Here is a 24,447-nt window from a genome sequence, read left to right as displayed (position 1 = left end):
CTAAAATATTTAACCTTTTCACAATATTCTAATAGTCTTAGATTTTGAATTTAGGGGTTTCATAAGCTTTAAGTCATGAACATCAACTGTTAGACAGGCTTGAAATGTAACGAGTCTCTCATGCATTAGTTTCACATTTTAACTCCTTAACGCCTGAATTTGTTTTTTACTATAACTTTTTTTCCCCCCACTGGTGGATTATCTTTCAGGCATGTTTCGGTTGCATTTGGAGCAAATGCAGGTTTGATGCAAATTTGCGAGAAAGGGGTTAAATGTTAAATGTGCATTACGTAAGAATGACGTAAGAATGACATCCTCTAGTCAAATTTGGTTACTGCAGCACATTTTCCTAACAAAACGAGTGACTTTTCTCTACCGTTCCGTGAGTTTCGTGGCTGCAGCCTGTCACGGCTCAGCGCCAGAAGATTCTAGAAGACGAGCACGACACAGTAAGTTGATATAAATATATTTCATAGTAATATCGAGTTGTTGATAATTGAAAAAAAAAAGTAGCCTGAGATAATTTTAGAGCCGACCATTTGCTTCTACCTCCCTGTTAGCATTGTTAGCTCAACGTTAGCCTCTAGCCTTCTTTACCTGATATTTGAGTAAAATAAAAAGATGCCATGGCTTCTTAGGGGTACAAGAAAACACTTCTGGGTTCCTCCCGTTTACTGGTTTAGGATCTTTACAAAACACTGCTGAGTTTTGGCAGCTGGTGATAAGTTACAAATGCCGATGCAGCAGCGCTAGCTCGGCGTAGACTCCGCAACCCACAAACAAGGACTACTTTAGCTTTTTTGAAAACGAGAAAACTTGACAACCCCCCAACCAGAAGGAAATCTCTTTCAATATAACCTTCCTTCCAACATGAGTTAGTCGTCATTCTGTTTGTGATTATTTTAATACCAAATTCTTACATTTTGTACCTTTAAGTTAATTTACTGAAATAAACTTTTGTATGGTATTCGAATTTTTTAGTTTCACCTTCAAGTGAAAGGCCAAAAATCTAAATAGCAAAATTATTGCATAAATTAGTCAATAAAAGCACATTTCTCAAGAGTTTTGATTTTAGAAATCAAGTTACTCATTAACAAGACTCTTGTCATGTCGGAAAAAACCCTAAAAACAGTTTTAATTGATGCAAGACCAAAGAGGTGGTCGAAACAAAGGGAGGAGGTTAAAGAAGAGAAAAGGGGATAAAGAGGGTTTGTGTTGTGGAGCTGGTGGGCACACATGGTGAAGGCCAAGTTGGGGGCTGCGCCATGGGGCTGGTGGGTACCTTGAGTCCCTGCCAGAAGGCCCAAATCACAGCGACAGCATGGTTACGCCTGGCCTCCTCCTTCAGTCTCCTGAGCTCCCTGCGGGCCTGTTTGGGAGGTGAGCGGGAACAAACAGAGCAGGAACAAATGAAGCAGTGGAAGATTAAGACGAACCAAAGGTCAGGCATATCAAACACAGCACACAAGCCTTTTTGTGACCTTTGACAGACTGTTAGAGGATCGCTGTACGTCTCCAGCATCTAGAAATAAATCTGGAACTGGTCAGATGGACGTTCTGAGAGGGGGAAACAACGTTCATGCTTTTGCTTTCTATCCCTCCGAGTAAAGGAAGCAAAAGTCACAACGAAGGCAGCAGAACAAACTCAGAATGTATTCAAGGAGTTTGTCTAAAAGAGAAGCATTGTTGTGATGCAGAGACTAAACATGCATTAGCCACACAATAAGAGGAAACCGTGCAGAGAGAACAGGCAGCATGCAGTGGTCAAAAAAAGAAGAAACGGCCGGAGTTGGGGGAAAAAATAAATCCCTAAATCGCACGTCTCATCATTGTAATACAACTTAGAGCTGAAACTGTGGCTCCATCTTGACATCTCTCCTCATCAACTGGATGATAAGATGTTCCGTTAAGAGCCTTACATCATTAAACAAATGTTTGGAATGACTTGAGCGGGCTGACTGACATCACAAGGGATGTTTCTGGAATGATGAGGTGGGAATGGGAGTCAAAAAGGAGGCGGCAAGTCACGGCAAGTCAACAGGCTTCCCAAATACCTTCGTGCCCTGCCAGCCGGCCCAAATGACCGACACGGCATGTTTATTCCTCGCCTCCTCCTTCAGCTGACGCAGCTCCCTCCGGGCCTGATGAAAAGTGGTGGCAGTTGTGTGTGAGGATTATTTCAGAGGGACAGTCAAAACTTTAGTGCTCAAGAAGACTGGGTGTGTTGTCGCGTTATGAGGAAACACTGAACAACAGTGAGACGTTACAGAGAATTCTCATTTTGTAACAAGTTTTATGATCCTGTCCAAAGGGAGGAAGTTGAAGGATTTTCGATTACAATATCTTTTATCTGTATCCTTGTAAACCTGCTGCCCTGAAATATGACTTAAAGATTTTTCCAGAGCAAAGTCTGCTTTGTAAAAACAGAAATGGTCACCCTTAATTATAAAATTCCTAAATCAAGGTCTGACAAAATATTTAATATTTGGTCCAATCATTTTTTTTTACTTTTTATTTGTAACTGTGGTTAAAAAAGTTTCCTCTGAAAGGAATCGACATGCATCGTCCAGGACAAAGATGAGAAGGACTGTGAGGATCGTCATCGACAAGTCAAAAGGTCATGTTCTGCGAGTAGACAATAAATGTTGAAATACACACCGCACTGCCAAAAAGCCACCTGAACTTAGCAAATGGGTAGGAGCCTCCTGTTGGATGATTAGCGCATGGGCGAGAATCTTTCAACATGGCAACAAGTTGCAATGGTGCAATGAGTTCCTTCACATTTTTTTAACAACCATGTGGAAAGACACATCTGGTGGTCGTGGAAAAGATTAGTCTGTGTGAGAAGGGTCGGATCATTGGCATCAATCAGAGAAAACATCTAAGGAGATGCAAAAATGACTAAAACTGGGTTAAGAACTGTCCAACATGATTAAAATCTGGTCTGATGAGTCCAGATGGACCCTGTTCCAGAGTGATGGTGCATCAGGGTAAGAAGAGAGATGAAGTGATGCACCCATCATGCCTAGAGCCTACTGTACAAGCCTGTGGAGGCAGTGTTATGATCTGGGGTTGCTGCAGTTGGTCAGGTCTAGGTTCAGCAACAGGATGTGCTCCAAGAATGAGGTCAGCTGACTACCTGAATATCCTGAATGACCAGATTATTCCATCTTCCCTGATGGCACGGGCGTATTCCAAGATGACAACGCCAGGATTCATCAGGCTCAAATAGTGAGAGAGTGGTTCAGGGAGCATGAGACATCATTTTCACTCATGGACTGGCCACCACAGAGTCCAGACTGATAAGTGAATATTGCCTTTACCGTGGGCCAACACGGTGCTAGCTTGAGTGCTAACTGAACCGTCATTGAATTGATGTTGGTCTGTAAATGAAAAGGAATTAATTTTTTGTTTATTAGAGCTAAATAATTAGTGTAGCATTCAACCTCTACCCCAGACAATTGTTTTAGCCTGTTAGGAGTGTGCTAGCATCCCGAGTGACCGGATACCTGCTGGTTCTAAAAGTTTATTTGACCCAACTGCAGATTTGATTAAAACGAGTGATTAGCAGCTTCTGCAGAGCCCGATGAGAGCTGAGGAGATAATTCAGCAGGTGAGACTGAACATTTAGAAAACATTACTTTTCTGTTGATGTGTGCCTGCATGTGGTGTAATACGTGGATTTTTGCTCCTTCCACAAGGGGAGCAAAGGCGGGACCTCTTGGGATTGGATTGGAGGGGTTAAAATAAACAGTTCCCAGCTCGCCATTGGGTTAAGTCAACTGTGGAGAGGTAATGTCACCAGTATGTGATGATTACTAATGGGACTTTAACTTCATTGCTGTTTAAATTTCTATACATCCACTTCTGTGACATTGCCATGCTTTGAACCATAGCTTTAACGTTGCAAAGCATTTGGGATGACAAAAGTTCCAAATCTGTTTTCCAGGAAGTAGACCGCTAAAACATTAATTTATTTCGCCTCACACACTCATAACTGATTGCATATTTCTTATGCTTATACACTAAATGCTCAGTCTCAGCTGTGTCTCCAAAGTTTTCAGGAAAAATTTAAACAACTGGGACCTCATTCATCAAACATTCATAGAAATATTCCTTCTTATGAATGAAATTTATGAGACACTGATCAGAGGAGAAGGCGCGTGGCAGCAGAGGGCGATATAGTCCTCTTCTGCCCTCACATAAAAGGAAGTGATGCCACCAACATCCGGTGGTTGCTCTGATGAAGGAACCCTTAAAACTGTATAATGAAGAATAAAAGAAAATTTTATTCTGATTCATGAACACGCGAAGGCCACTTGTACACATGTTCCTCCGCAATCGTCTGTTTATAAATCCCACCTGTGTGTGCCTAGGTGCTCGTGTCTGTTCACAGTCACATACAGAAACGCCCTCAATTATCTATATTTGATCACACCAGGTCCTCAAAAAGTGATGAGAATCCCAGCGTTCCGCCAGATAAAAAAAAAAAGATGTGTATGATTGGGAGCAGAGGATGTTCTAGGGGGTTCTCATAGTCACATAACAGAATATGGACAGGAATCGGATTTGTGTGGTTTGTCCGTCACTCCACAAAGGGTCCCAAATCACAGCATAGCTCCAGAAGGATCTCCTTCAGGAATCAGATCAGTGCGCTCACAGAGGACGTGTTTACTCCCGAGTGCACGATCTGAAAAATATCCTCCAATAACACAAAATCAGCCATGCTCTGTCAGATTCCCCTCGGCCACAGGTGTCTTTCATAGGTTTCAGTGCCAATTATGTAACACAGCTGATTTTTTTTCTTTTTCACTGGAATAATTATTTATTGGGTAAACTAATTTTTGGATGAGGAACAATTGTGGATGACTGAGACCTTCAGGACTGCAGTTCCCCCGTTCTACCACAAGATTTATATATGCACTTCATATTTTGGAACATTTTCACGCACAAGTACAAAACAAATACCAAACAATGCGTAAATCAGTTACTACGCACAACGGTTGATAAAGGAGGCCCCTGGAATCCACTGTTAAAAATTTTTTTTTAAATCACACATTTTTGTCTAATTAAACTAGAAGATTGCAACCTAATCCTGACTTCTCTCCAGCGCAAACCTGTCACCTACTAAAAACATCTGTGCTGATACAAAACAAAAATAAGAACAAGGGTGGTGGTGGTGGTGGGGGTGGGGGCAAACACATCTGTGTCCAACTGCTCATTAGACTAAATAAGGAAGACACATTTAAAGACGCCACGATAAAGTCCAACAAACCTAAAACATTTCAAGCATCAATCATGACGGGACAATTCTACAGGCGAGACAGGGAAACCGCTTGTATCAGGTGTAGCGTTATGAAGTTTATAATGGTCTGCCCTTAACAGCTGCCCCTTCACACAGTACCATCTGGATCTACAGGTCCTTCTCAAAAAATTAGCACATTGTGATAGTTAATTATTTTCTGTAATGTACTGATAAACATTAGACTTTTATATATATTAGATTCATTACACACAACTGAAGTAGTTCAAGCCTTTTATTGTTTATAATATTGATGATTTTGGCATACAGCTCATGAAAACCCAAAATTCCCATCCAAAAAAATTAGCATATTTCATCTGACCAATAAAAGAAAAGTGTTTTTAATACCAAAAAAGTCAACCTTCAAATAATTATGTTCAGTTATGCACTCAATACTTGGTCGGGAATCCTTTTGCAGAAATGACTGCTTCAATGCGGCGTGGCATGGAGGCAATCAGCCTGTGGCACTGCTGAGGTGTTATGGAGGTCCAGGATGCTTCGATAGCGGCCTTAAGCTCATCCAGAGTGTTGGGTCTTGCATCTCTCAGCTTTCTCTTCATAACATCCCACAGATTCTCTACGGGGTTCAGGTCAGGAGAGTTGGCAGGCCAATTGAGCACAGTGGTGTTGGCACTGTGAGCAGGTGCCAGGTCATGCTGAAAAATGAAATCTTCATCTCCATAAAGCTTTTCAGCAGATGGAAGCATGAAGTGCTCCAAAATCTCCTGCATTGACCCTGCCCTTGATAAAGCACAGTGGACCATCACCAGCAGCTGACATGGCACCCCAGACCATCACTGACTGTGGGTACTTGACACTGGACTTCAGGCATTTTGGCATTACCCTCTGCCCAGTCTTCCTCCAGACTCTGACACCTTGATTTCCGAATGACATACAAATTTTGCTTTCATCTGAAAAAATTACTTTGTACCACTGAGCAACAGTCCAGTGCTGCTTCTCTGTAGCCCAGGTCAGGCGCTTCTGCCGCTGTTTCTGGTTCAAAAGTGGCTTGACCTGGGGAATGCGGCACCTGTAGCCCATTTCCTGCACACGCCTGCACACGGTGGCTCTGGATGTTTCTACTCCAGACTCAGTCCACTGCTTCCGCAGGTCCCCCAAGGTCTGGAATCGGTCCTTCTCCACAGTCTTCCTCAGGGTCCGGTCACCTCTTCTCGTTGTGCAGCATTTTCTGCCACACTTTTTCCTTCCCACAGACTTCCCACTGAGGTGCCTTGATACAGCACTCTGGGAACAGCCTATATGTTCAGAAATTTCTTCCTTTGTCTTACCCTCTTGCTTGAGGGTGTCAATGATGGCCTTCTGGACAGCAGTCAGGTCGGCAGTTTTACCAGTGATTGCGGTTTTGAGTAATGAACAAGGCTGGGAGTTTTTAAAAGCCTCAGGAATCTTTTGCAGGTGTTTAGAGTTAATTAGTTGATTCAGATGATTAGGTAAATAGCTCGTTTAGAGAACCTTTTCATGATATGCAAATTTTTTAGATAGGAATTTTGGTTTTTCATGAGCTGTATGCCAAAATCATCAATATTAGTAACAATAAAAGGCTTGAACTACTTCAGTTGTGTGTAATGAATCTAATATATATGAAAGTCTAATGTTTATCAGTACAGTACAGAAAATATTGAACTTTATCACAATATGCTCATTTTTTGAGAAGGACCTGTATTCTACAAGGCACTTTCATTGCAAGAATGGGATGGGTCACCGTGAACAGCGATGACAAGACAGCTAGGACAGCACCACTACAGCTGAGTGGAAATACCTTGGTTCCCTGCCAGTACGCCCAAATTACTGTCACAGCGCGTTTATTCCGCACTTCTTGTTTCAGACGTCTTAGCTCCAGCCGAGCCTGGTGGGATGTAGTGGGTGTGGGGTAAGACGGGCAGAAGGTGTGTGGAGGGATAAACGGAGAAGGGAAAGTTGAGGAAAGAGAGAAGTAAAAGTTATGCGATCAAAAGAAACGGGATTATTAAGGAGGGGTAAAAAAAATAAATAAAAAACTGCAGAAACATCTAAAAACGTCAAGAACAGAACCATAGCGATACAGTGGTGCCACTGGGCAGGAAAGCTGCATACAATGAAATAAAGTTTTAACAGTCGAGTGCTGAGAAGCAGTTTTTTTTATTCAGTATTAAAGAAAAAGCCAGGTGGACACTCAGTCGCTGACATTTGTCTACTTCACTGTACCTGTGTGCCGTGCCAGTAAGCTGCGATTGTGGTTGCCGCCTCCTCACACCTCTTCTGGTACTTTAGCTCTCTCAGAAGCTTGCGAGCCTGAAGGGAAACAAAAGTAAACATTTAACTTTGCTTCTGCTAGAAATGAGTCTCAGCGGTGAATTAATGGACAGCTGTGTACCTGCCACCCTCTGGCGTAGGACTGCACCACCGTTGTGGCACTCTTGATCTTTTGGTATTTCTTTTGTTGCTGTTGGATGGTAGAAGCAAACATTTAATTATGGGAACCTGAAGGTTATCAGTGTCCATAAAAGTCTTGGTAACATTTATAAGGTCAAGCATTCCTTCAAGGAATTCATTTTGCCTGCAGCCTTTCCTTCCAGAGTTTAATAAAAGATGTTCCATGGAGAAATGATGATTACTAAAGCAAACAGAGCAGAATCTCACAATTAATAGCAATGTTTTATCCAAAGATCTAGCACAATGTTTAGCACTTTAAATGTAGGAGATGACATTTAGCTACAACACCAGATTTTAGTAGCCTAGCATCTAGAACAAAAATGACAGTCTAGCTCCACTGGAATCTTGCAGCTTCGTCCAGTATTGCGGCTGGCCAATCACAGCACTTTTTTTTTCAGAAAAACAATGTATTTTTTAAATGATTTATGTTGTTCTTCCATTTTGTAATGGACTGCCCCACTGACTGACATTTAAAGCGGTCCAATCACAGCACTCTTATCAGCCAGGTGGGCGGGATTTTACTGCAACCAAACAAAACTTAAATGGCTACTGCTATGTAGCAGTCCAGTCACAACACTCAACTGGCTTGTTGGGCCAATCACATCACTCTGTTGGTGGGCGTGATGCTACTGATACAAAGATGTCGACGGCTCATTTTAAACGGCTTTGATATCAACTTTGTGTTCGCTAAAACTGGTTGTGATTAGTGGAGTCGCTCATTTTTAAACTGGACAGACCAATGTGTGGACTTTCTGAATTGTCCAGTGGCTCACGAAAGAGAAACACACAGGCCAGCAGCCTCACCGAGTATCGGCGGTACCATGCTGCCACCACTATCTGGCTCTTCTTCAGCAGCAGGAAGTGACTGCGACACTTCCAGCCTCTGTAGATCTTCTGAATGAGAGTTGCCAGGTCTTCCAGACATTGCTTCCTCTTCTCCTCCAGGAAAAAGAGCTGCATAAAGAGAGGAAAGCTTAGTGCACCAGAGCAGAACTGAAAAACAGAAAATCAATTTGCTTTGAAAGATACGTCTGATCACTTTTCTTGAGACTGAGCAATTACTCACTAAGCAACAATAAATGCATTTGTTTCTTTGGGCGCAAACAAGAATACGTTGCAGAATGAGGGAATGAGGAAACCTTTATTCTCTCAAACCAGTGCAGCTACTTCACGTTTAACCCGAACTCGTACTCAAATCTAATATCTTAATTTGTCTGATGCCTTCGTTTATTTAAAATAATCTCAAAAATATCTGAATTAAGTGGCTAGGTGTTTCTGAATAATGATGAAAAATAATATATAGAGAACCCAGATTGCAATCTGCTTTTAGCCGTTTAGCAGCTGCAGATTTGTGCAGGAGATTCACTGATCAGATGGAGCAAAGCAATTACAGATGAAGTAAAAAACAAAAACAAAAAAAAAATACTAAGATTATGTTATTTCGAGCTCTTTGTTTGGTCTTTTGCTGGCAGGAGAGAAAGCACACTGAAATGCTGCAGGCTTAAGTAGTCGAGAAGCCGGCAACTCACTTCCCATGTAATATCTGTAAGTGAAACCATGTGTTTTCAGAGTGGTGGTTGCATGCTAATTGCTGAAGGGGGCGGGGGGACTTCAGCCCGCCCTGCTTTACAAACATCTTTCTGAGAAAACAAGCCAGCTGCGCACACACACACACACACACACACACACACACACACACACACACACACACACACACACACACACACACACACACACACACACACACACACACACACACACACACACACACACACACACGATTCAGCCTTTAGACTTTAAAACACAGCTTAAACTAGTGTCGAAAGTGGTGCAGATGTCTAAAAAAACTAAACCGTGCACAAAAAACAACAAGATTAGGTGTGTAGGTTAGATGAATCCACTTCTAAACGTGTGTCCTTTACCGTTCTTGGGTTCCTGATGAAGATCTTGGAGCGTCCGTAAGAAAACTCTTCTGCTGGGACCTGCAGGTCAGTCAACAACACCTCAACCCCCTCCCTAAAAGAAACCAAAGGTATCAAAATGGGTCCCTTGAACACTCAGCTACGTGTGGCCATAGAAAATATGCAGTTTGAAGATCTGCAAATAGAAGATTAAAGAAAACATTTAAGAATGAAGAGTTTTGGGTTAAACCGAAGATTAAAAGCAAGATGGCTAAAGAAGCAGTGAGAGGAGACACAGAGTGCTCAGACATGGCTCAACAATGAGATACCAATGTGTGGCAGGACAGATGGGCATCAGTGATTTTACCAGCACAGTGGATGAAACAGCCGAGTCTGGCTGATGTGGAACGGAGGAGACAGATAAGGATGAAACGTCTCAACATGCTGGGGTTCAAAGAGGCAACGGATCGTTTCAGTCGAACAATGAACCGCCGCTGCTAGACACGAAGATTTCTCATGATAACCAACATTTTGTTTGGTGAACAATAAACTAGGATCTTGGAATAATTTATCCCATAAAAAAGATAAAGCAGCAAAAAGGTCTTTGTACTTCTTTTACACTGACCTCAGACTATGGTTCACTTAAACAACCATTTTAAAACTGTTATGGTCCGTTAATCACCCAATCCCCTTTTGGAAGCCATCCATCTTAAAGTCATCAGCATTTTTCCCACAAACATCCTGAATCACGTACTCCGTGTCACCTGGGAAATAACTACCGCAGCAAACACTGATGCCATATACTTCTGGGGAACACCCAGAATTTGGATCTTTATACAAACACCTGGGAGCGTTTCACCAGAAAAAATTCCTCTGGATTGGTTGTAGACATCTTCCAGAGAGAGGACAATTCTTTCTGCCTCAGGAGAAGCACCAGTTACCTGGCTGGCCCCCTCCAGTGTGGCCAGGTCTTTTTGCAGAGCATTTTGTAGCGTTCGAGGCAGGGTTCATAGGGCTGGCGAAAGGCATAGCCTGCTCTCCTCACACGGACGTTCTCCATCAAACCCAGATAGCGCAGCTGATGACGGACCAGAGACTCTGTGAAGACGTGGGATGCCTTCTTATCATTGGGCTTGATGCATCTGAAAGAAAAAAAAACTGTTTACTTACCTTTAGGACATTGTTAACTGCAGCAAAATTTAGAGACTGGATTTACCGGATGTAGTTTGGGTTCTTCGTCTGCAGATTGCCCATCAGGGTGCCAACAGATGCTTTGAACTGGAAACCAGCAGTCGGTGGTCGTTTTAGGTTGACTTTGGCAGGATTCCCTTCAGGGAAGAGTTGTTTGATGAGGCTATGGTTGGCCTTGTACATGGCCTGTGACAGGTCCCGGTACAGCAAGTCATTGTTCTTGTCGACAAAGCTTTCCACACCGTACAGCACCTGGATAGAAGAAGACGACGCTGGATCCAAGTACCTTGTTTCTTTTTGAAATGCATCAGTGATCATCTAAGCTAGTTTTATTTATTAATCTTCACAAAATATTTAATTTCTTTAAGTAATGCTCTGTGACTCGTCGTCAGTACCTTGCCAGCGTAGTGCTGAATGCGGAAGCAGTTGTGTGGCAGGCTGTGGTCGGTTAGAAACTTCGAGTTCTTGCTAAGGCGACTTTCAAAGTGTTGGTGTTCAGCACAGACCGTATTAAGTTTGTCCAAGAAGGTCTCATCGGTGACCGTCCCTGGCCTCAGGCACTCCTCGTCCAACATGGCCAAGATGCCATTTTTGTTCTACCAAAGTAAGACAAGTTCCCAAAAAGTGGCATCAAAGTTAAAAGATACAACCAATAAAATTATTTCTTTTGAAGTCAGAATAGTTTTTAAGAACATTACCAGATTAATTATGATCATTCATATTGAGTGGATTTGTACTAGGGATGTCCCGTTCCGATATATCGGACGCAATTCAATATTGTCCCAAAAACACTGTCTGATTATATCGGACTGTATCGAAACTCTCCGATACAAGCAGTCCGTTAAGGTTCACATTTTTGCAGCCAATGGTTAAAAGAAGGCATTCTTTTCATACTTACTGTTATTGGCTCTTCTCCTGTTGAGTAATATCACTTGATCAAGCATTTCACGCATTCCACACTACAAAATAGGTCAAAGTATGTATGATTTGTGCCGATATATCGGACTGATATCGGTATTGGTCAATATAAAGGCTGCAATATCGGTATTGTATCGAAAGTGAAAAAGTTGTATCGGGACATCCCTAGTTTATACGATGTCCAACAAGTGAGACTTACGTTCTCAATGAGGTCACAGATTATCGCGTTGTTGAAATACTCAATGTTGGTCCACTCAATCCCCTGCAACAGAATACACACGCATCAAAAGGTAAAAATGCTTTTGTATTACTTCCAGGTAGAGTGATCCAACCGAATGGATGATGAAATTATAATCAAGACCTGGTTGAGTAATTTAGTAAATGTACTTATTTAGAAACAAAAGTCACCTCATGCCTTCTGATCCCATCAGGACTGAATCAACGACAGCAGATCAAAACTATACTGTCAAAACTACACTCACTACAAGTAAAAGGTGAATTTCTTACAGTTCTCCAATATTTTTAAAATTGTACACATAATTTTATAGTTGCACACTGAAGTATTTGAATTGGTTTGGACTAGTTAGTGTCATGGTTTTACAACCTTGGAAAGTTCTGTAACAGATTCATAAGAAGCTATTGCATCATGAGTCAAGAGACTCGGAGGCCATTCTTTAATATGTTTAGCAAATTGCACAAGAAATGAAGACATGGAACCAATGACTATTCCATGGAGCGGAGTTAAATAGTAAAGTTTTTTCTACCATTCATAATTGGCCACCACCTTTTTCTATAAGGTCTGGAATGCAATTACATTTCCAACTTGAAGTTATTTATAATTCATTTTAAACCAAATTTAGAATTGCATAAACATGCATAATTGTTTGCTAGTAGTAATAGTAGCAGTAGTATAACAACTGTAATAATTTATTATCTATAATACATTTTAAGCTCAAAATGTAAAAATTTCAAGTTTGATGTCTTAATAAACAGAAAAAGTGTTTAAATGTTGCTCCATCAGTCTAAAAACAATAATTATCCTCACTAACTTCATCCGTTTTCCCTGCTTTACAGATTTACACACAAAGGTCAAAACCCCTTTAAAAAGCAAAAGCACAAATTCCATCTTGTCCTTTAAAAATAGCCAGTGGCCCCTAAAACTTTTTTTCCCCCCTGGCATCAAGTTAGCAGCTCCTAATGGGTTGGGAAGAAATATCGAGTTAAGTGACAGATTTTTTTCTTTTCCCTTTTTAGAGGGGAGGTGCGGCAGAAACTGATGGCCTTGCTCCTGATTGGAAGTCCTCCCCTCTTCCTTCCCCAGTGCTGTGGTATTTTCCCATGCAGCCTACAGGACACAAGCCAGTGCTAGAACATCATTGGTAGTGGCGTTCGTAAGGGAAGGCGGGGTATAGGGGTCACAGCTGCACCCATACTTGGAGCTTTAAAAACAAACAGAGCTTTAACATCCACAATAGGGAGTGTTTATTCTCAGAGTAAGGGATCATTTCCGTCCCCGCGAATATGCTGAAGGAAAATGTCGGTGGGTCAAGAAACGAGACAGAAAACAAAAGTGTTTGTGTCGAGGACAAGGATTTAAGTGGGACAGCAGGAGTTGAACAGATGAGTGACACGCTCAGGTTGAGCCAATGCTGTAATAAACTGTCAACACAAACAGATGCTGACATGTTGAATAATGCAGATTTACAGTTTCACACGAACGAGCAGCCACGAGGGGTTGATGGGTAAATTCCTAGAGAACCATCATTGAATTTGTGTGCGTTCACTTACCTCTCTAATATACTCTTCCTGCTCCTCACGCAAAGTCAACTCGATGAAGATCTGCTGCAGCTTCTCGTTACAGTAGTTGATGATGAACTGCTCAAAACTGTTGTCCTGTTGGTACAGCAACAAGGGGAGAGGAAGACGATCAGCTCCACTTAATGATGATGGTGTGCTGCTCTCAAAGGATGCTATTGGAGTTTATTAATAGAGAGAACCTCAGAATCACAACATCTAAGCATCACAGGTTAAAGAAATAATCTTAAACCTAAAATAATCTGATTTCTCATCAACAAATTCTTCATTATATTTGAATATATAAACTCTTGTTCTTTTAAATTTGTGTCATTATAGGAGTTTTAATGGTGTGGTTTACTCATCTATTCATTCTGTGTCTCTTTAACTTCTATTCCTTGGTTCTTTTTAAATGCAGCAAAAGAAATGTTATCCTGTACCTTATTAGCCAATGTTTTGGCTATTTCTAGTTCTCCCTTCGCTACTTCCTGTAGTCCTCTCGTAGCCACTTCCTGTAGTCCTCCCGTAGCCACTTCCTGTAGTCCTCCCGTAGCCACTTCCTGTAGTCCTCCCGTAGCCACTTCCTGTAGTCCTCCCGTAGCCACTTCCTGTAGTCCTCCCGTAGCCACTTCCTGTAGTCCTCCCATAGCCACTTCCTGTAGTCCTCCTGTAGCTACTTCCTATAGTCCTTCTGTAGCTACTTCCTGTAGCCATGACAGTGCTTGCGGTGTCACTTCCCTTTTCATTTATCAGCAGGCAGCAGAGGACGGTGTCACCCTCTGCTGCCCGCTCCCTCCTCGTCGATGACGGTGATTCCCATGCGTGATCTAACGTGTAGACTCCCTCATCTCTGTTGATGGTTGTGTCCACTTCTCATTTCTATCGCATCCTTAATCCATCTTTTGTATTTTTGTTGTTCGGTGTTTATGATCCCCGTTTTGTCCCAGTATATTTTATGGTTTTCTCTTGTGCAGTGGTTTGTTACAGCTGATTTCTTTATGGTACTTTCTGCTTCTCGTCTTGCTGCTCTTGTGTTTCTTCGGTTTGTTTCCTTCCACTCGTCACGGCTCTGAGGATGGCTACAGGATGTAGCCGAACGTTAACCAATAGGCTAAAGGAAAACTTTTCTTTTGCTGTATTTAAAAAGAACCAAGGAACACAAGTGGGGTTTACTCGCTTAATCAACATATTTGCGGTGGTTTCTAGAAGGCATGAAAGACTTGCAGGCAGAACTCAGGGAACAAAAAAGCCCACCAACCATTTTTTGGCCAGATTTTCTAATCCTAGAGTTTCACTCCATTTTCTATCAGAAGCTAATGCAGGAGATAAGTGTAGGAGACCATTTTCATGTTCAGCCTGCATGAAAAACTCAGTGACCAATTATAATAATAATAAAAAAGTTTTATCAGTAAACCACACCTTTAAAATACCACAAAGAAACAAGCTAGGCTAAAATAGGAAGAAAAAAATGTTCCTAATTGTTATGAAATCCATCTCTGAGCAAATGTTTTATCTAACTGGACAGTCATATCTTTACAGCAGTGAGAATAAACCCTTATCTCTGTCTTTATCAAATTCCCTTTGCACATCAAAGACTTCCTTAACCAGCAATGAGCTGTTAACCATTCAAAGGAATTTACCCCAAGGTTCAGTTAATTACAAACTCTGGTCAATTAAAATGAATCATGCGTCTTGATAGAAGGCGTATTGAACACCGGTTAATACATTTTAGATAAATAAAAAATAAAATGTTAGTTCAGAAGAACGCTAAAACCTTAGGGTGAAGGACAAAAGGCTACACAGGAAATGCGACAAATTGTTTCAAATATAGTTAGCTTTGTAAATTTTAAATCCATTCCACTTGACTGAGACCATTAAGTCCAGAACCCCCATCATCATACGTGGCAGTCTTATGCTGTACAGTTTTACAATACATCCATTTTGTTTGCTAAGACAGCCACCCATCTCAAAGCCCCACGCAGATTGATTTGAGCACAATTCGGCATTAGCCAAATGGATGTCAATCACACAGTGTCCTTAAATTTTACACAAATGAATTAAAAAAACACAACCTATGACTAATAATTGTTAAAAAAATGCATTTTAGCTCTGTTGGCTGACTACAGGTGCATGTTCATGAACGAGAAGCTTTGCTTTCAACTGTGAATGTCGAAGTGTGATGAACAGATTATGGTGCAGTACATTTTCCAGCCTCTAGATGGTGCAGTAGAAAAAAACCTCCAGATTTCTGCTCTAAATTGTTAATTTGAGTATTAATATCAGTTAAAAAAACTTTTAGGACATGTTCACACTAAACACAGCAAAAACCTCAATTTCTACACAGTAAACAACCAATATGAACATTTAATTTAAAATATATTTGTTTCATTTACCCTAAACAAAACCTGCGCGCGCACACGCACACGCACGCGCACGCGCGCACGCACACGCACACGCGCACGCACGCACACACACACACACACACACACACACACACACACACACACACACACACACACACACACACACACACACACACACACACACACACACACACACACACACACACAATCCTAAAGCAGTAATAGCACCTGCCAGAATATTTTTGTTAAAGCATAGTTGCCTAAATCTACTGGCATTCAGATGCCCGTTTGTTAAGCTAGCTAGCCATTAGCCTCAATTTAAGCACGGGTGGTGGCAGTCTTCGGATAGGAAAGTAGGCTTTTACTCCTACATTCAACCATTTACAACTACAAACCAAAAGCATCTGAATACAACAGCAAAACACTTAGCTGCCAGTTTATTTGTAAGACCTAGCTGAGGATATGCAATAAAATAAAAATAAAAACTTTATCAATCTAGATGATGTGGATAGGATAAAAACTCAAAATGTGCAAGTAAAACCTTTAGCTTTCTGATTAAACTGGCAACTATGCATATGCTCCGATTCAAATGATGCAAAGGCGTCTTAAGCGTTCTTTCAGCTGTGCGGCACACCGGGGGAAATTTAAGGAAGAGCTGAATTACATCTAAAAAAGGATCACAGCATGCACACTGGCACAGCAAACGGGTCGGTGTAGGTGTTACTTACTCCTTCCTGATGACCCAGACAGAACACAAAAACAGTGAGAAGAGGGGGAGGACTTGAGTGTGAGTGAAATGAACAAGCAGAGATATGAAAAAGACATGAATACATCAAAGTGATGGTGTGAGGGGATGAGGGACTGAAGGCATAAAGTAAAAAAAAAAAAGGTTACAGAGCCACCGAACTCAGTCTGGTGTTTAAACAGGCATGTCATCTAATGCAGATTCCTACCTGTAAGAGCTGAAAAACGCAGTTATCAGTGATTATGTGACCATCCATAACATGCATTGCTAGCTCCAGGTTCCTGTAAACTAAACGGCGCATTTATGCTCCAGCTGTTTTCCCCAACCGTGAAACTTATCACAAAACTGGTTTCACCTTGGGGAGCAATAAAGCTGAACTAATCTGATCAAGGCGGTTTCGTCAGTCCTCAGTTTTTGCAGATAAGTGCGGATACCAACCAAGCAATCAGCCTGGGGCGGATCTGTTCGGTTTTTATTTGCTCCCGAGTTTGGGTGGTCTGATTCTGTCCTCACCCAGAACCAAGAGGAAGTTTGATCCATCATTTTCCTTACCTCAAATATTTCAAAACCGTAGATGTCCAGGACGCCCATGACCTTATGGCGGGTTTTAGCTTGTGCCTGCGGGAAAACAATACCAATTTATAGAAAGCATTTATAATGGCAAACAGACTGAATTAACTGAATTTGATCAAATTTAGGAGAATCTTAATGACATTGCTTACTTTAATGCTTCCATTAATTCTGGTTATTAACCAGCTGAACAGGCGACTGTAGAGATTTTTGGCGAGAGCATCTCGAGCATAGTAGGCCTGTAAAAACAAACGTTTATGGTCATCTAAAAGAGATGCAGCCCGCACAAATGAAAGCTAATTGATTACAATTGTAATCTACAGAAATGTTTTGTTACAATAGGTCATTTTAATTAATAAAATCATCATTTATGCAGATTTAAAGGGTCAGTAGAATATTGTTTATTTACAGGCAAACATTTCTTTGAACTTTGTTGCGTTTTAAAATGAGCCAGGAGCTTAGATAAATAGCCTGATAACCCTATAAACCAGGCCTGCAAGGAAAACGCTGGTTAACTCCACCCGCTTGGCCAGGACATGAATATGAAATGAGCTGATTGGCTGGTTTAACCCAGATGTCTCTATGCTGCTGCATGAAGCAATAAACTACATTATAGCCTGGACAAAAAAAAAGTTGCCACCAAAAAAAAAAAAAAGGATCACACACACATTCACTGTGGCATTGTATCAATAAGCTTCTGCAATGTCACCAGATTTATTTCCATCCAGTGTTGCATTAATGTTTCGCCAAGATCTTGCATTGATGATGGTGGAGTCTGACCGCTGGAAGAAGCCTTCTCCAGAACATCCTAAAGATTCTCAATGGGGTAAAGGTCCGGACTCTGTGATGGCCAGTCCACGTGTGAAAATGATGTCTCATGTTCTCCCTGAACCACTCTCTCACTATTTGAGCCTGAAGAATCCTGGCATTGTCATCGTGGAATACGCCCGTGCCATCAAGGAAGATGGAATAACCTGGCCATTCAGGATATTCAGGTAGTCAGCTGACCTTGTTCTTGGAGCACATCCTGTTGCTGAACCTAGACCTGACTAACCGCAGCAAGCCCAGATCATAACACTGCCCCCACAGGCTTGTACAGTAAGCACTAGGCATGATGGGTGCATCACTTCATCTGCCTCTCTTCTTACCCTGATGCACCATCACTCTGGAACAGGGTCCATCTGGACTCGGGCCAAAACACCTTCCATTGCTCCTGAGTCAAATCTTTATGCTCCTTAGCAAATTGAAGTATTTATCTGGTTTGCCTCACTGATAAGTGTTTTTCATACGGTTACTTCAATTCAATTCAAAGATACTTTATTAATCCCAGAGGGAAATTAAGAGTTTCAGTACACACAATTCTGAGATCAGACATACATACATAGACATAGACGCATGATGAGAATTGGTGACTGTGGTCATTCGCAACCCGAGTCGCACTACGTTAATAGAGATCAGAGGGTCTATATGAGGATTGAGTCAGGTGGAGGAAAAAAAGGCACTTCAGAGTTACCCTCCACGGGGAGGGCAGCTTTGCTCTGCAAAAAACACCTCAGACAGAAACGCAACCGACTTGAGGCAAAGTGTCCACAGCTGATCAGCCCCAGTCCCTTTAGTTCCTTCACACTGTGCTCCTACTTTCACTGTTAACCATAGCCCTAAGTTCTACTGTTGTTCTTTGCTTTGACTTCACCAGGCTTTTACGTCATCGCTGACTGCGACCATTCGTGATTTTTTTTCTGGCTACATTTCTTCCTGTAAGACGATGCGTCTTCACCGTCCTTCCAGTTATTAATGTATTGGGACGGCTCTTAACCCAACTTTGGTAGTTTCTGCAATCTCCTTAGATGTTTTATATTTAATGTCATAAATTCAACGTCGAAAAAAGTCCCATACCTTTACAACATTACTAATGTACAAAGAAAAGCAGGTCAAAGATGGCACAGACCTTTTGGTATGCTACGTTAAACACCTCAGGCTGCTTATACAACAAGTTAACTGTGGTTTTAAATTCTACTGATTCTTTAAAGGAAACTACGAGAGACCAAATACGATTGTTGAACAAAGTCTGGTTAACTATTTCTCTGCTCTTGGATACGAGGCCCATGCCAGAAGTCTCCGTTATGTGACCAGCCTGAACTTCCTAACCTCTCCGAATGTGACCTACATTTGAATTTCCAGGAGGAACACTGTTCATTTATAATGCAAAGATTTTCATGCAACTTTGACATGAATTGGAGTCGGCAGCCGGTAGGTCCAGCCAAGGGAAAGAAATGACCCTTTATACTTCTGTGCACTGTGAGGGAGTGTGTGTGTGTGTGTGGAACTTTAAACACAAGTAGGGCAGAAAAGAGTAGTTCTAACTGGTCCAGGGCAGAGTGGGAACTTTGTCTCTGACCTGGGCCACATTAAGGGTGGTAGAAACTTTCTCCATCTTAGCTTCAACTGTTCGGTAGCTGAAGGCTCTCTCCAGCACTGACTGTTCAATCCCCAGGAGCTCACACATCTCCTTCAAGTCTGCAAAGGTAGAGCAAAGAAGCATTTGTCAAACACTAGTCCTGCAAATTCCAGGTTAAAGTCACAGCAATCCTCAACACAGCAGGATTATTTCTTCTTATTTTGGAATTTTTTATGTAGCAACTTAGCATTAGGTGGAGGAAAAGAAGATTTTAGGCATGGGCACTGAATATCTACAGAGATCATGGTAAGCAAAAAACTGGGAAACACTCATGAAAGACTCGATTCATTATGCCGTTGTCACGGACGGAAATATGTATAATCAATATTTGCCTAAAGGAAACAGATGTTGGGTTGATTAAACACACGGTGTAAAACTAATCATAAAACAGAAACATTTGTTGAACTGGAAAAGAGAGGCGATGAGACTCAAGAATGTCCAGGAACGCTTACTAAATGCTTGCAGCCCAGTTCATTCAACCCAGTTCAACAACATCACTAATACTGGACACCGACTAGTAGATCAACCCTACCGTTTTTGTCCTTGACCCGGCTCTCGTCGATGCCGTTGCAACGCGACTCTGGCTTGAACTCGATGTTGCCGAGCTTCAACACGGCGGCTACCAGCTCCAGCACTGACTGCATCTCATCCTCCATGAACCCCACAATCTGCATGGCATTCTGCAAGGGGGGGTTGGGGGGTAAAGATGCAAAATTTAAGCAACAACATGACCGATCGTAATGAATGTCCGTAGGAAACCCCGCAACAGCTGCAACTAAGCAATAAATGCGACTGCAAACACACCACCGGTATAAAAGTAGACCGTCCCGTCTCTTTGGACTTACGTTTTTTACATCAGCTTTTTAACATTTGTTCCTACATTAATGGAGAAAACTAACTTTTTTAAAGTTATAATAGTCCTGTGATTGATACAAAACATGTTTATGAAGTTCTTTGCATAAAATCATCTCGGCAGTTTTATTCTTGACAATTTCAGTACCTTCCAGAATGAGTCGTTTCAGGGCTCTTTCACTTTAAGAAAACAAGCTAGAGCTGGCCACACCCACCCATTGCCTCCTGTTGGGCTGCTATAAGCTGAAAAGCTCTAAAATCTGAGAGCATAGACAGGTGAGGTGCCAAACTTTCCCGATTGCGTTTTTGTTTCTCTTTTATCTCTCATCTTAGTGCTTTTACTCATTTTATGTTAGTTAACTTTTATGTAATTTTATGCCTTGCTTTTGTGTGCTGCTTTTATGTGTGTTGCTATTTTACTGCTATGCCGTCTTTGTTGTTCAGGGTATCTGCAGGTTTAAGGGAGCCAAATTTAAGACTTTTTAAGACCTTTTTCAAGGCCACTTTGACCAAATTTAAGCTATTTTTAAAAAATAAATTTGAGCTATAATTTCCAGCCATTGCCTGGAACCGGTGCTAACCACGTTGCAAATGTGAGATTACCCACCCAGTTACCATTAAACTTGCACTTCCCCATGGCGCAAGCTCCCACTAGCTTAACCAGCTAATGTGCTCATCTAAAAATAGCCCTCTTTCACAACCAACTGAATGTGTGCGGTTCCGCTTACGCCAACATCACACACAAAAAATGCTGAAGACCAACTAGAAATTCTTGTTCATTGGATCTTTGGTCATGTAAGACCTTTGGAAAATGTATTTAAGGATTATTTGTCATTTAAGGATTTTAAGGCCTTAAATTTAGAAAAGCAAATTTAAGACTTTTTAAGGACCCGCGGATACCCTGGTTGCTGTGTTTGAGTTTTTCGCTCTCCTGTACAGCGCTTTGGTTAGCTGCCATGCGATATTTAAATGCTTTATTAATAAACTGGTATGGTATCACTAATGAGGACCTTTTTAACTAATTGTTTTAGGCGCATAATTTCTCAAATCAAACCCTGAAAGGAAACAGATTGATGTTCTTTTTTAAACTTGAATTGTTTAGAGGCAATAGAAACCCACACGGCAGCGCGAAAGTTGAGTTTTAATAAATGTCCCCTTTCAGCTAAAACAATAAGAAAGCATCCTAATGTCAGAAGAACTTCATTACTACTAATACTCCTACTCTTACTACCCCCATTAATACTATTACCACTACCACTCCTACCACCACTGCTACTAATACTCTTGTAAATTAACTGAAATATTTAAATAAAATCAAAGTAGCCTTCTCAAGTTGCTCCAGCAATGATCAAGTGTAAAAGAGACTGTTCCATTGTGTTTCCGATGACGAGATGCAGGAACATGAAGGATTCCTTCAGCTAATGAGACGAAGCAAAATGAAACAGCAGCCTGTGGCAGATCAGACTGCCAAGGTTTGCACAGCAACTGTGAATAACGTGCAGGAATGGGACCCTCACTGTAGAGCAGGAGAGGCTAAATGCAATGTGCCCCCATCAGTGAGGATCAGAACGTGCACCACTGCCAAGACAAACATGCAGGATATCATCCATCTGTGCATGAATGTACTTGATGGCAAAAAGTTAAATGCTAAAAAATTCCTGAGAGGTTTAAAAATACACGGAGAAAATTCCCAGGTTTAATCCAGCCTCAGCTTTTGGTTTTATTAAAGCTGAGCTTCTGTTAAAAGTTCACCTGGATTTGCAGTAAGAAGACGGGAGTGTTTTTATAGTGAGAACAACACGTTTTACGAGTTTGTTCTGTCCAGGAGATAAGAACCAGACCACGTTCGTCAAAGCGAAGCTGGTGCTGAATGTCAGTGGGGCCTGCTACTGTTTGGTTTATGAATTTATTTTTAACAAGTATTTTTTCATGTCGTCACCAGAAGTGATGAAAACAGATGAACGTGTGCCGGTACAACTCACCCGGACTGTTCGGAAGTTGGCTGCGTCGTCCAGCCCGCTGACCACGGCAGAGTCCAGGCTCAGGTAGTTGTACTTGCCAACATCCCGGTCCAACTTGAGCTTCTCTGCGACACACGAACCATGTGGACGATGATTAAATCTGCATATGCTAAAAGCATGTTCCACTACCACAACCAAAGCTCCGTTTCCCTGAGTTACACACCTGTGCACCCACAGCCGGGAGGCCCGGCCATATTGAATTACCTCCTAAAAAAAAAATGCACCTATTGGCTCTGGTTTCTACAGAATATAGAGACCCTCCAGAAATATTCTGCACAATGTCTGCACAAATTGCTGTGAACACCCATCTCTAAGCTCAAATTCCTCACTTAAAGGCTCCTCTATAAAGTAACAAAAGAAATCTATTCCTCTAGTGGGCACATGTGTCAGATTTCATTAGCGGCTGCATTAACTACGGCTGAACCTAGCCCCTCTGATGTGTGCACTCTAGGGGCCGATTGTCCGCTTGTGTTCAGGACATAAAACAATGCCTGCAATGCACAGAAGAGTAACTGGAGGGCTACGGGTTTCATTGCCAGGCTTTGTTCTCTGTAATGTGTTTTAGGCAGGAAGATTTGGTCATTAATGTGGAAGCCATGTGTTCCTGCAGCAGACCTGCAGCTGCAGGATGCTTTAACACTCGAGTTTAACAACAGAAGATTTCAGAGTCCTGTTTGTCACTGGCTATTGTTAATTGTTGGGTATATAACTTCCTGTGTGCACAAATGGGAGTAATTTAGCAGCTTGGAATCATTATACAAATGAAATCCATGCAACATTTACAGCCCAATCTGGGTTCTTTTTTGGGAACGTTTAGAAGAATGAGCATTTGTACAACTCACTGAGCGTGTCATCAGAGGATCCAGACAAGAGCTGATAAAAGATGTGGAAGTTCCTCTCTCCTCTTGGCTGTTTCACCACACGGGACTTCTCCAGCAGATCTTAAAGGGGAAACAGTGACACACAAAAGGAAGTGTTTTAGAGTTGCTTATCACCCAAAACGTGGCTGTGTCCACCTAAAGAGTTAGGGATGACATTTACACAGAGCTCAAAGGTGATGCATTTCTGCTGCTAAAGCGAATTGGTGTGTGTGTGTGTGTGTGTGTGTGTGTGTGTGTGTGTGTGTGTGTGTGTGTGTGTGTGTGTGTGTGTGTGTGTGTGTGTGTGTGTGTGTAAACACCACAACACGTGCAGGAAAGGAGGAAACCACACACCGAGCTCAGCCATCAGCCCTTTTTTTTATTCCTAGGCTACCGACCAAGTGCCAAAGTACTTGATTAAAATAACACCTCATCTGCTCACTGCATTAGGTGGAGTGAAATTCTCTGGCCTGGCTGCTAGAGTACCCCCTTCCCTGCTGGTCTGGCTGAACGGGAGCATAAATTATTTGTCTTCTAAGAAATCCTCTCATTTTAGGAATCTTGCACATTTATATTACACTACACTGCGTGTTTGTGGAGAAGCACCCGCATGAAATGCCACGGCAACCCTGATTCAATTTCCAGCCTTAGGAAAACCAAGCTCCTCCTCCCATTTCCAATATTTAGACTAAAACTCTGACTCAGGAGCTGGTGGGTGAGAAGAGGACAGACGTAGTTTGCAGTGAATTCACAGATGTACTGCAAATGGCATATTATTAAGACCTCATGGACCTGGGGGACCAAGCTAAATGCGATTTTGTGACACCCATTGGCTGTGAATCACTTACGTGGCACTTAGGAGAGAGTCCATCAATAATACAACACCCATGACTGAGAGGCTGGCAGAAGCAATAAGGAGCTGTGACTTAAGACGCAGACCGAGTCCATTTCTCTTCATCCTACTATAAAGTTAAAAGCTTTTGACACTATTATGGTCTCTATTTGAAAAGAATGGGTTCAAAATATACGTTTGCATTCA

General features: G+C 41.8%; 1 protein-coding gene across 4 annotated transcripts in view; it reads right to left on the bottom strand.

Moving 5' to 3' along the window:
• Nucleotides 1-24,447, bottom strand: part of myo1b (myosin IB) — a 72,877-nt gene that overhangs the window by 5,451 nt on the left and 42,979 nt on the right. The window contains exons 8-25 of one of the 4 annotated variants that reach the window (XM_015966768.3): nucleotides 23,391-23,489; nucleotides 22,510-22,613; nucleotides 20,208-20,355; nucleotides 19,616-19,734; nucleotides 17,370-17,456; nucleotides 17,200-17,265; nucleotides 13,534-13,638; nucleotides 11,945-12,007; nucleotides 11,223-11,423; nucleotides 10,853-11,079; nucleotides 10,578-10,778; nucleotides 9,658-9,751; nucleotides 8,540-8,689; nucleotides 7,677-7,745; nucleotides 7,508-7,594; nucleotides 7,083-7,169; nucleotides 2,055-2,141; nucleotides 1,283-1,369 (exon numbers count right to left, since the gene is read on the bottom strand). In XM_015966768.3, the coding sequence (XP_015822254.1) occupies nucleotides 1,283-1,369; nucleotides 2,055-2,141; nucleotides 7,083-7,169; nucleotides 7,508-7,594; nucleotides 7,677-7,745; nucleotides 8,540-8,689; nucleotides 9,658-9,751; nucleotides 10,578-10,778; nucleotides 10,853-11,079; nucleotides 11,223-11,423; nucleotides 11,945-12,007; nucleotides 13,534-13,638; nucleotides 17,200-17,265; nucleotides 17,370-17,456; nucleotides 19,616-19,734; nucleotides 20,208-20,355; nucleotides 22,510-22,613; nucleotides 23,391-23,489 (2,081 nt within the window). The remainder of the gene's footprint in view (nucleotides 1-1,282; nucleotides 1,370-2,054; nucleotides 2,142-7,082; nucleotides 7,170-7,507; nucleotides 7,595-7,676; nucleotides 7,746-8,539; nucleotides 8,690-9,657; nucleotides 9,752-10,577; nucleotides 10,779-10,852; nucleotides 11,080-11,222; nucleotides 11,424-11,944; nucleotides 12,008-13,533; nucleotides 13,639-17,199; nucleotides 17,266-17,369; nucleotides 17,457-19,615; nucleotides 19,735-20,207; nucleotides 20,356-22,509; nucleotides 22,614-23,390; nucleotides 23,490-24,447) is intronic. The other 3 variants (XM_054747078.2, XM_015966771.3, XM_054747079.2) reach the window with 3 other exon arrangements.

This window comes from Nothobranchius furzeri, chromosome 14, assembly GCF_043380555.1.
Source record: "Nothobranchius furzeri strain GRZ-AD chromosome 14, NfurGRZ-RIMD1, whole genome shotgun sequence".
NCBI classification, from domain to species: domain Eukaryota; kingdom Metazoa; phylum Chordata; class Actinopteri; order Cyprinodontiformes; family Nothobranchiidae; genus Nothobranchius; species Nothobranchius furzeri.
The sequence above is the reverse complement of the archived record's forward strand: the minus strand, read 5'-3'. Positions and strand labels throughout refer to the sequence as shown.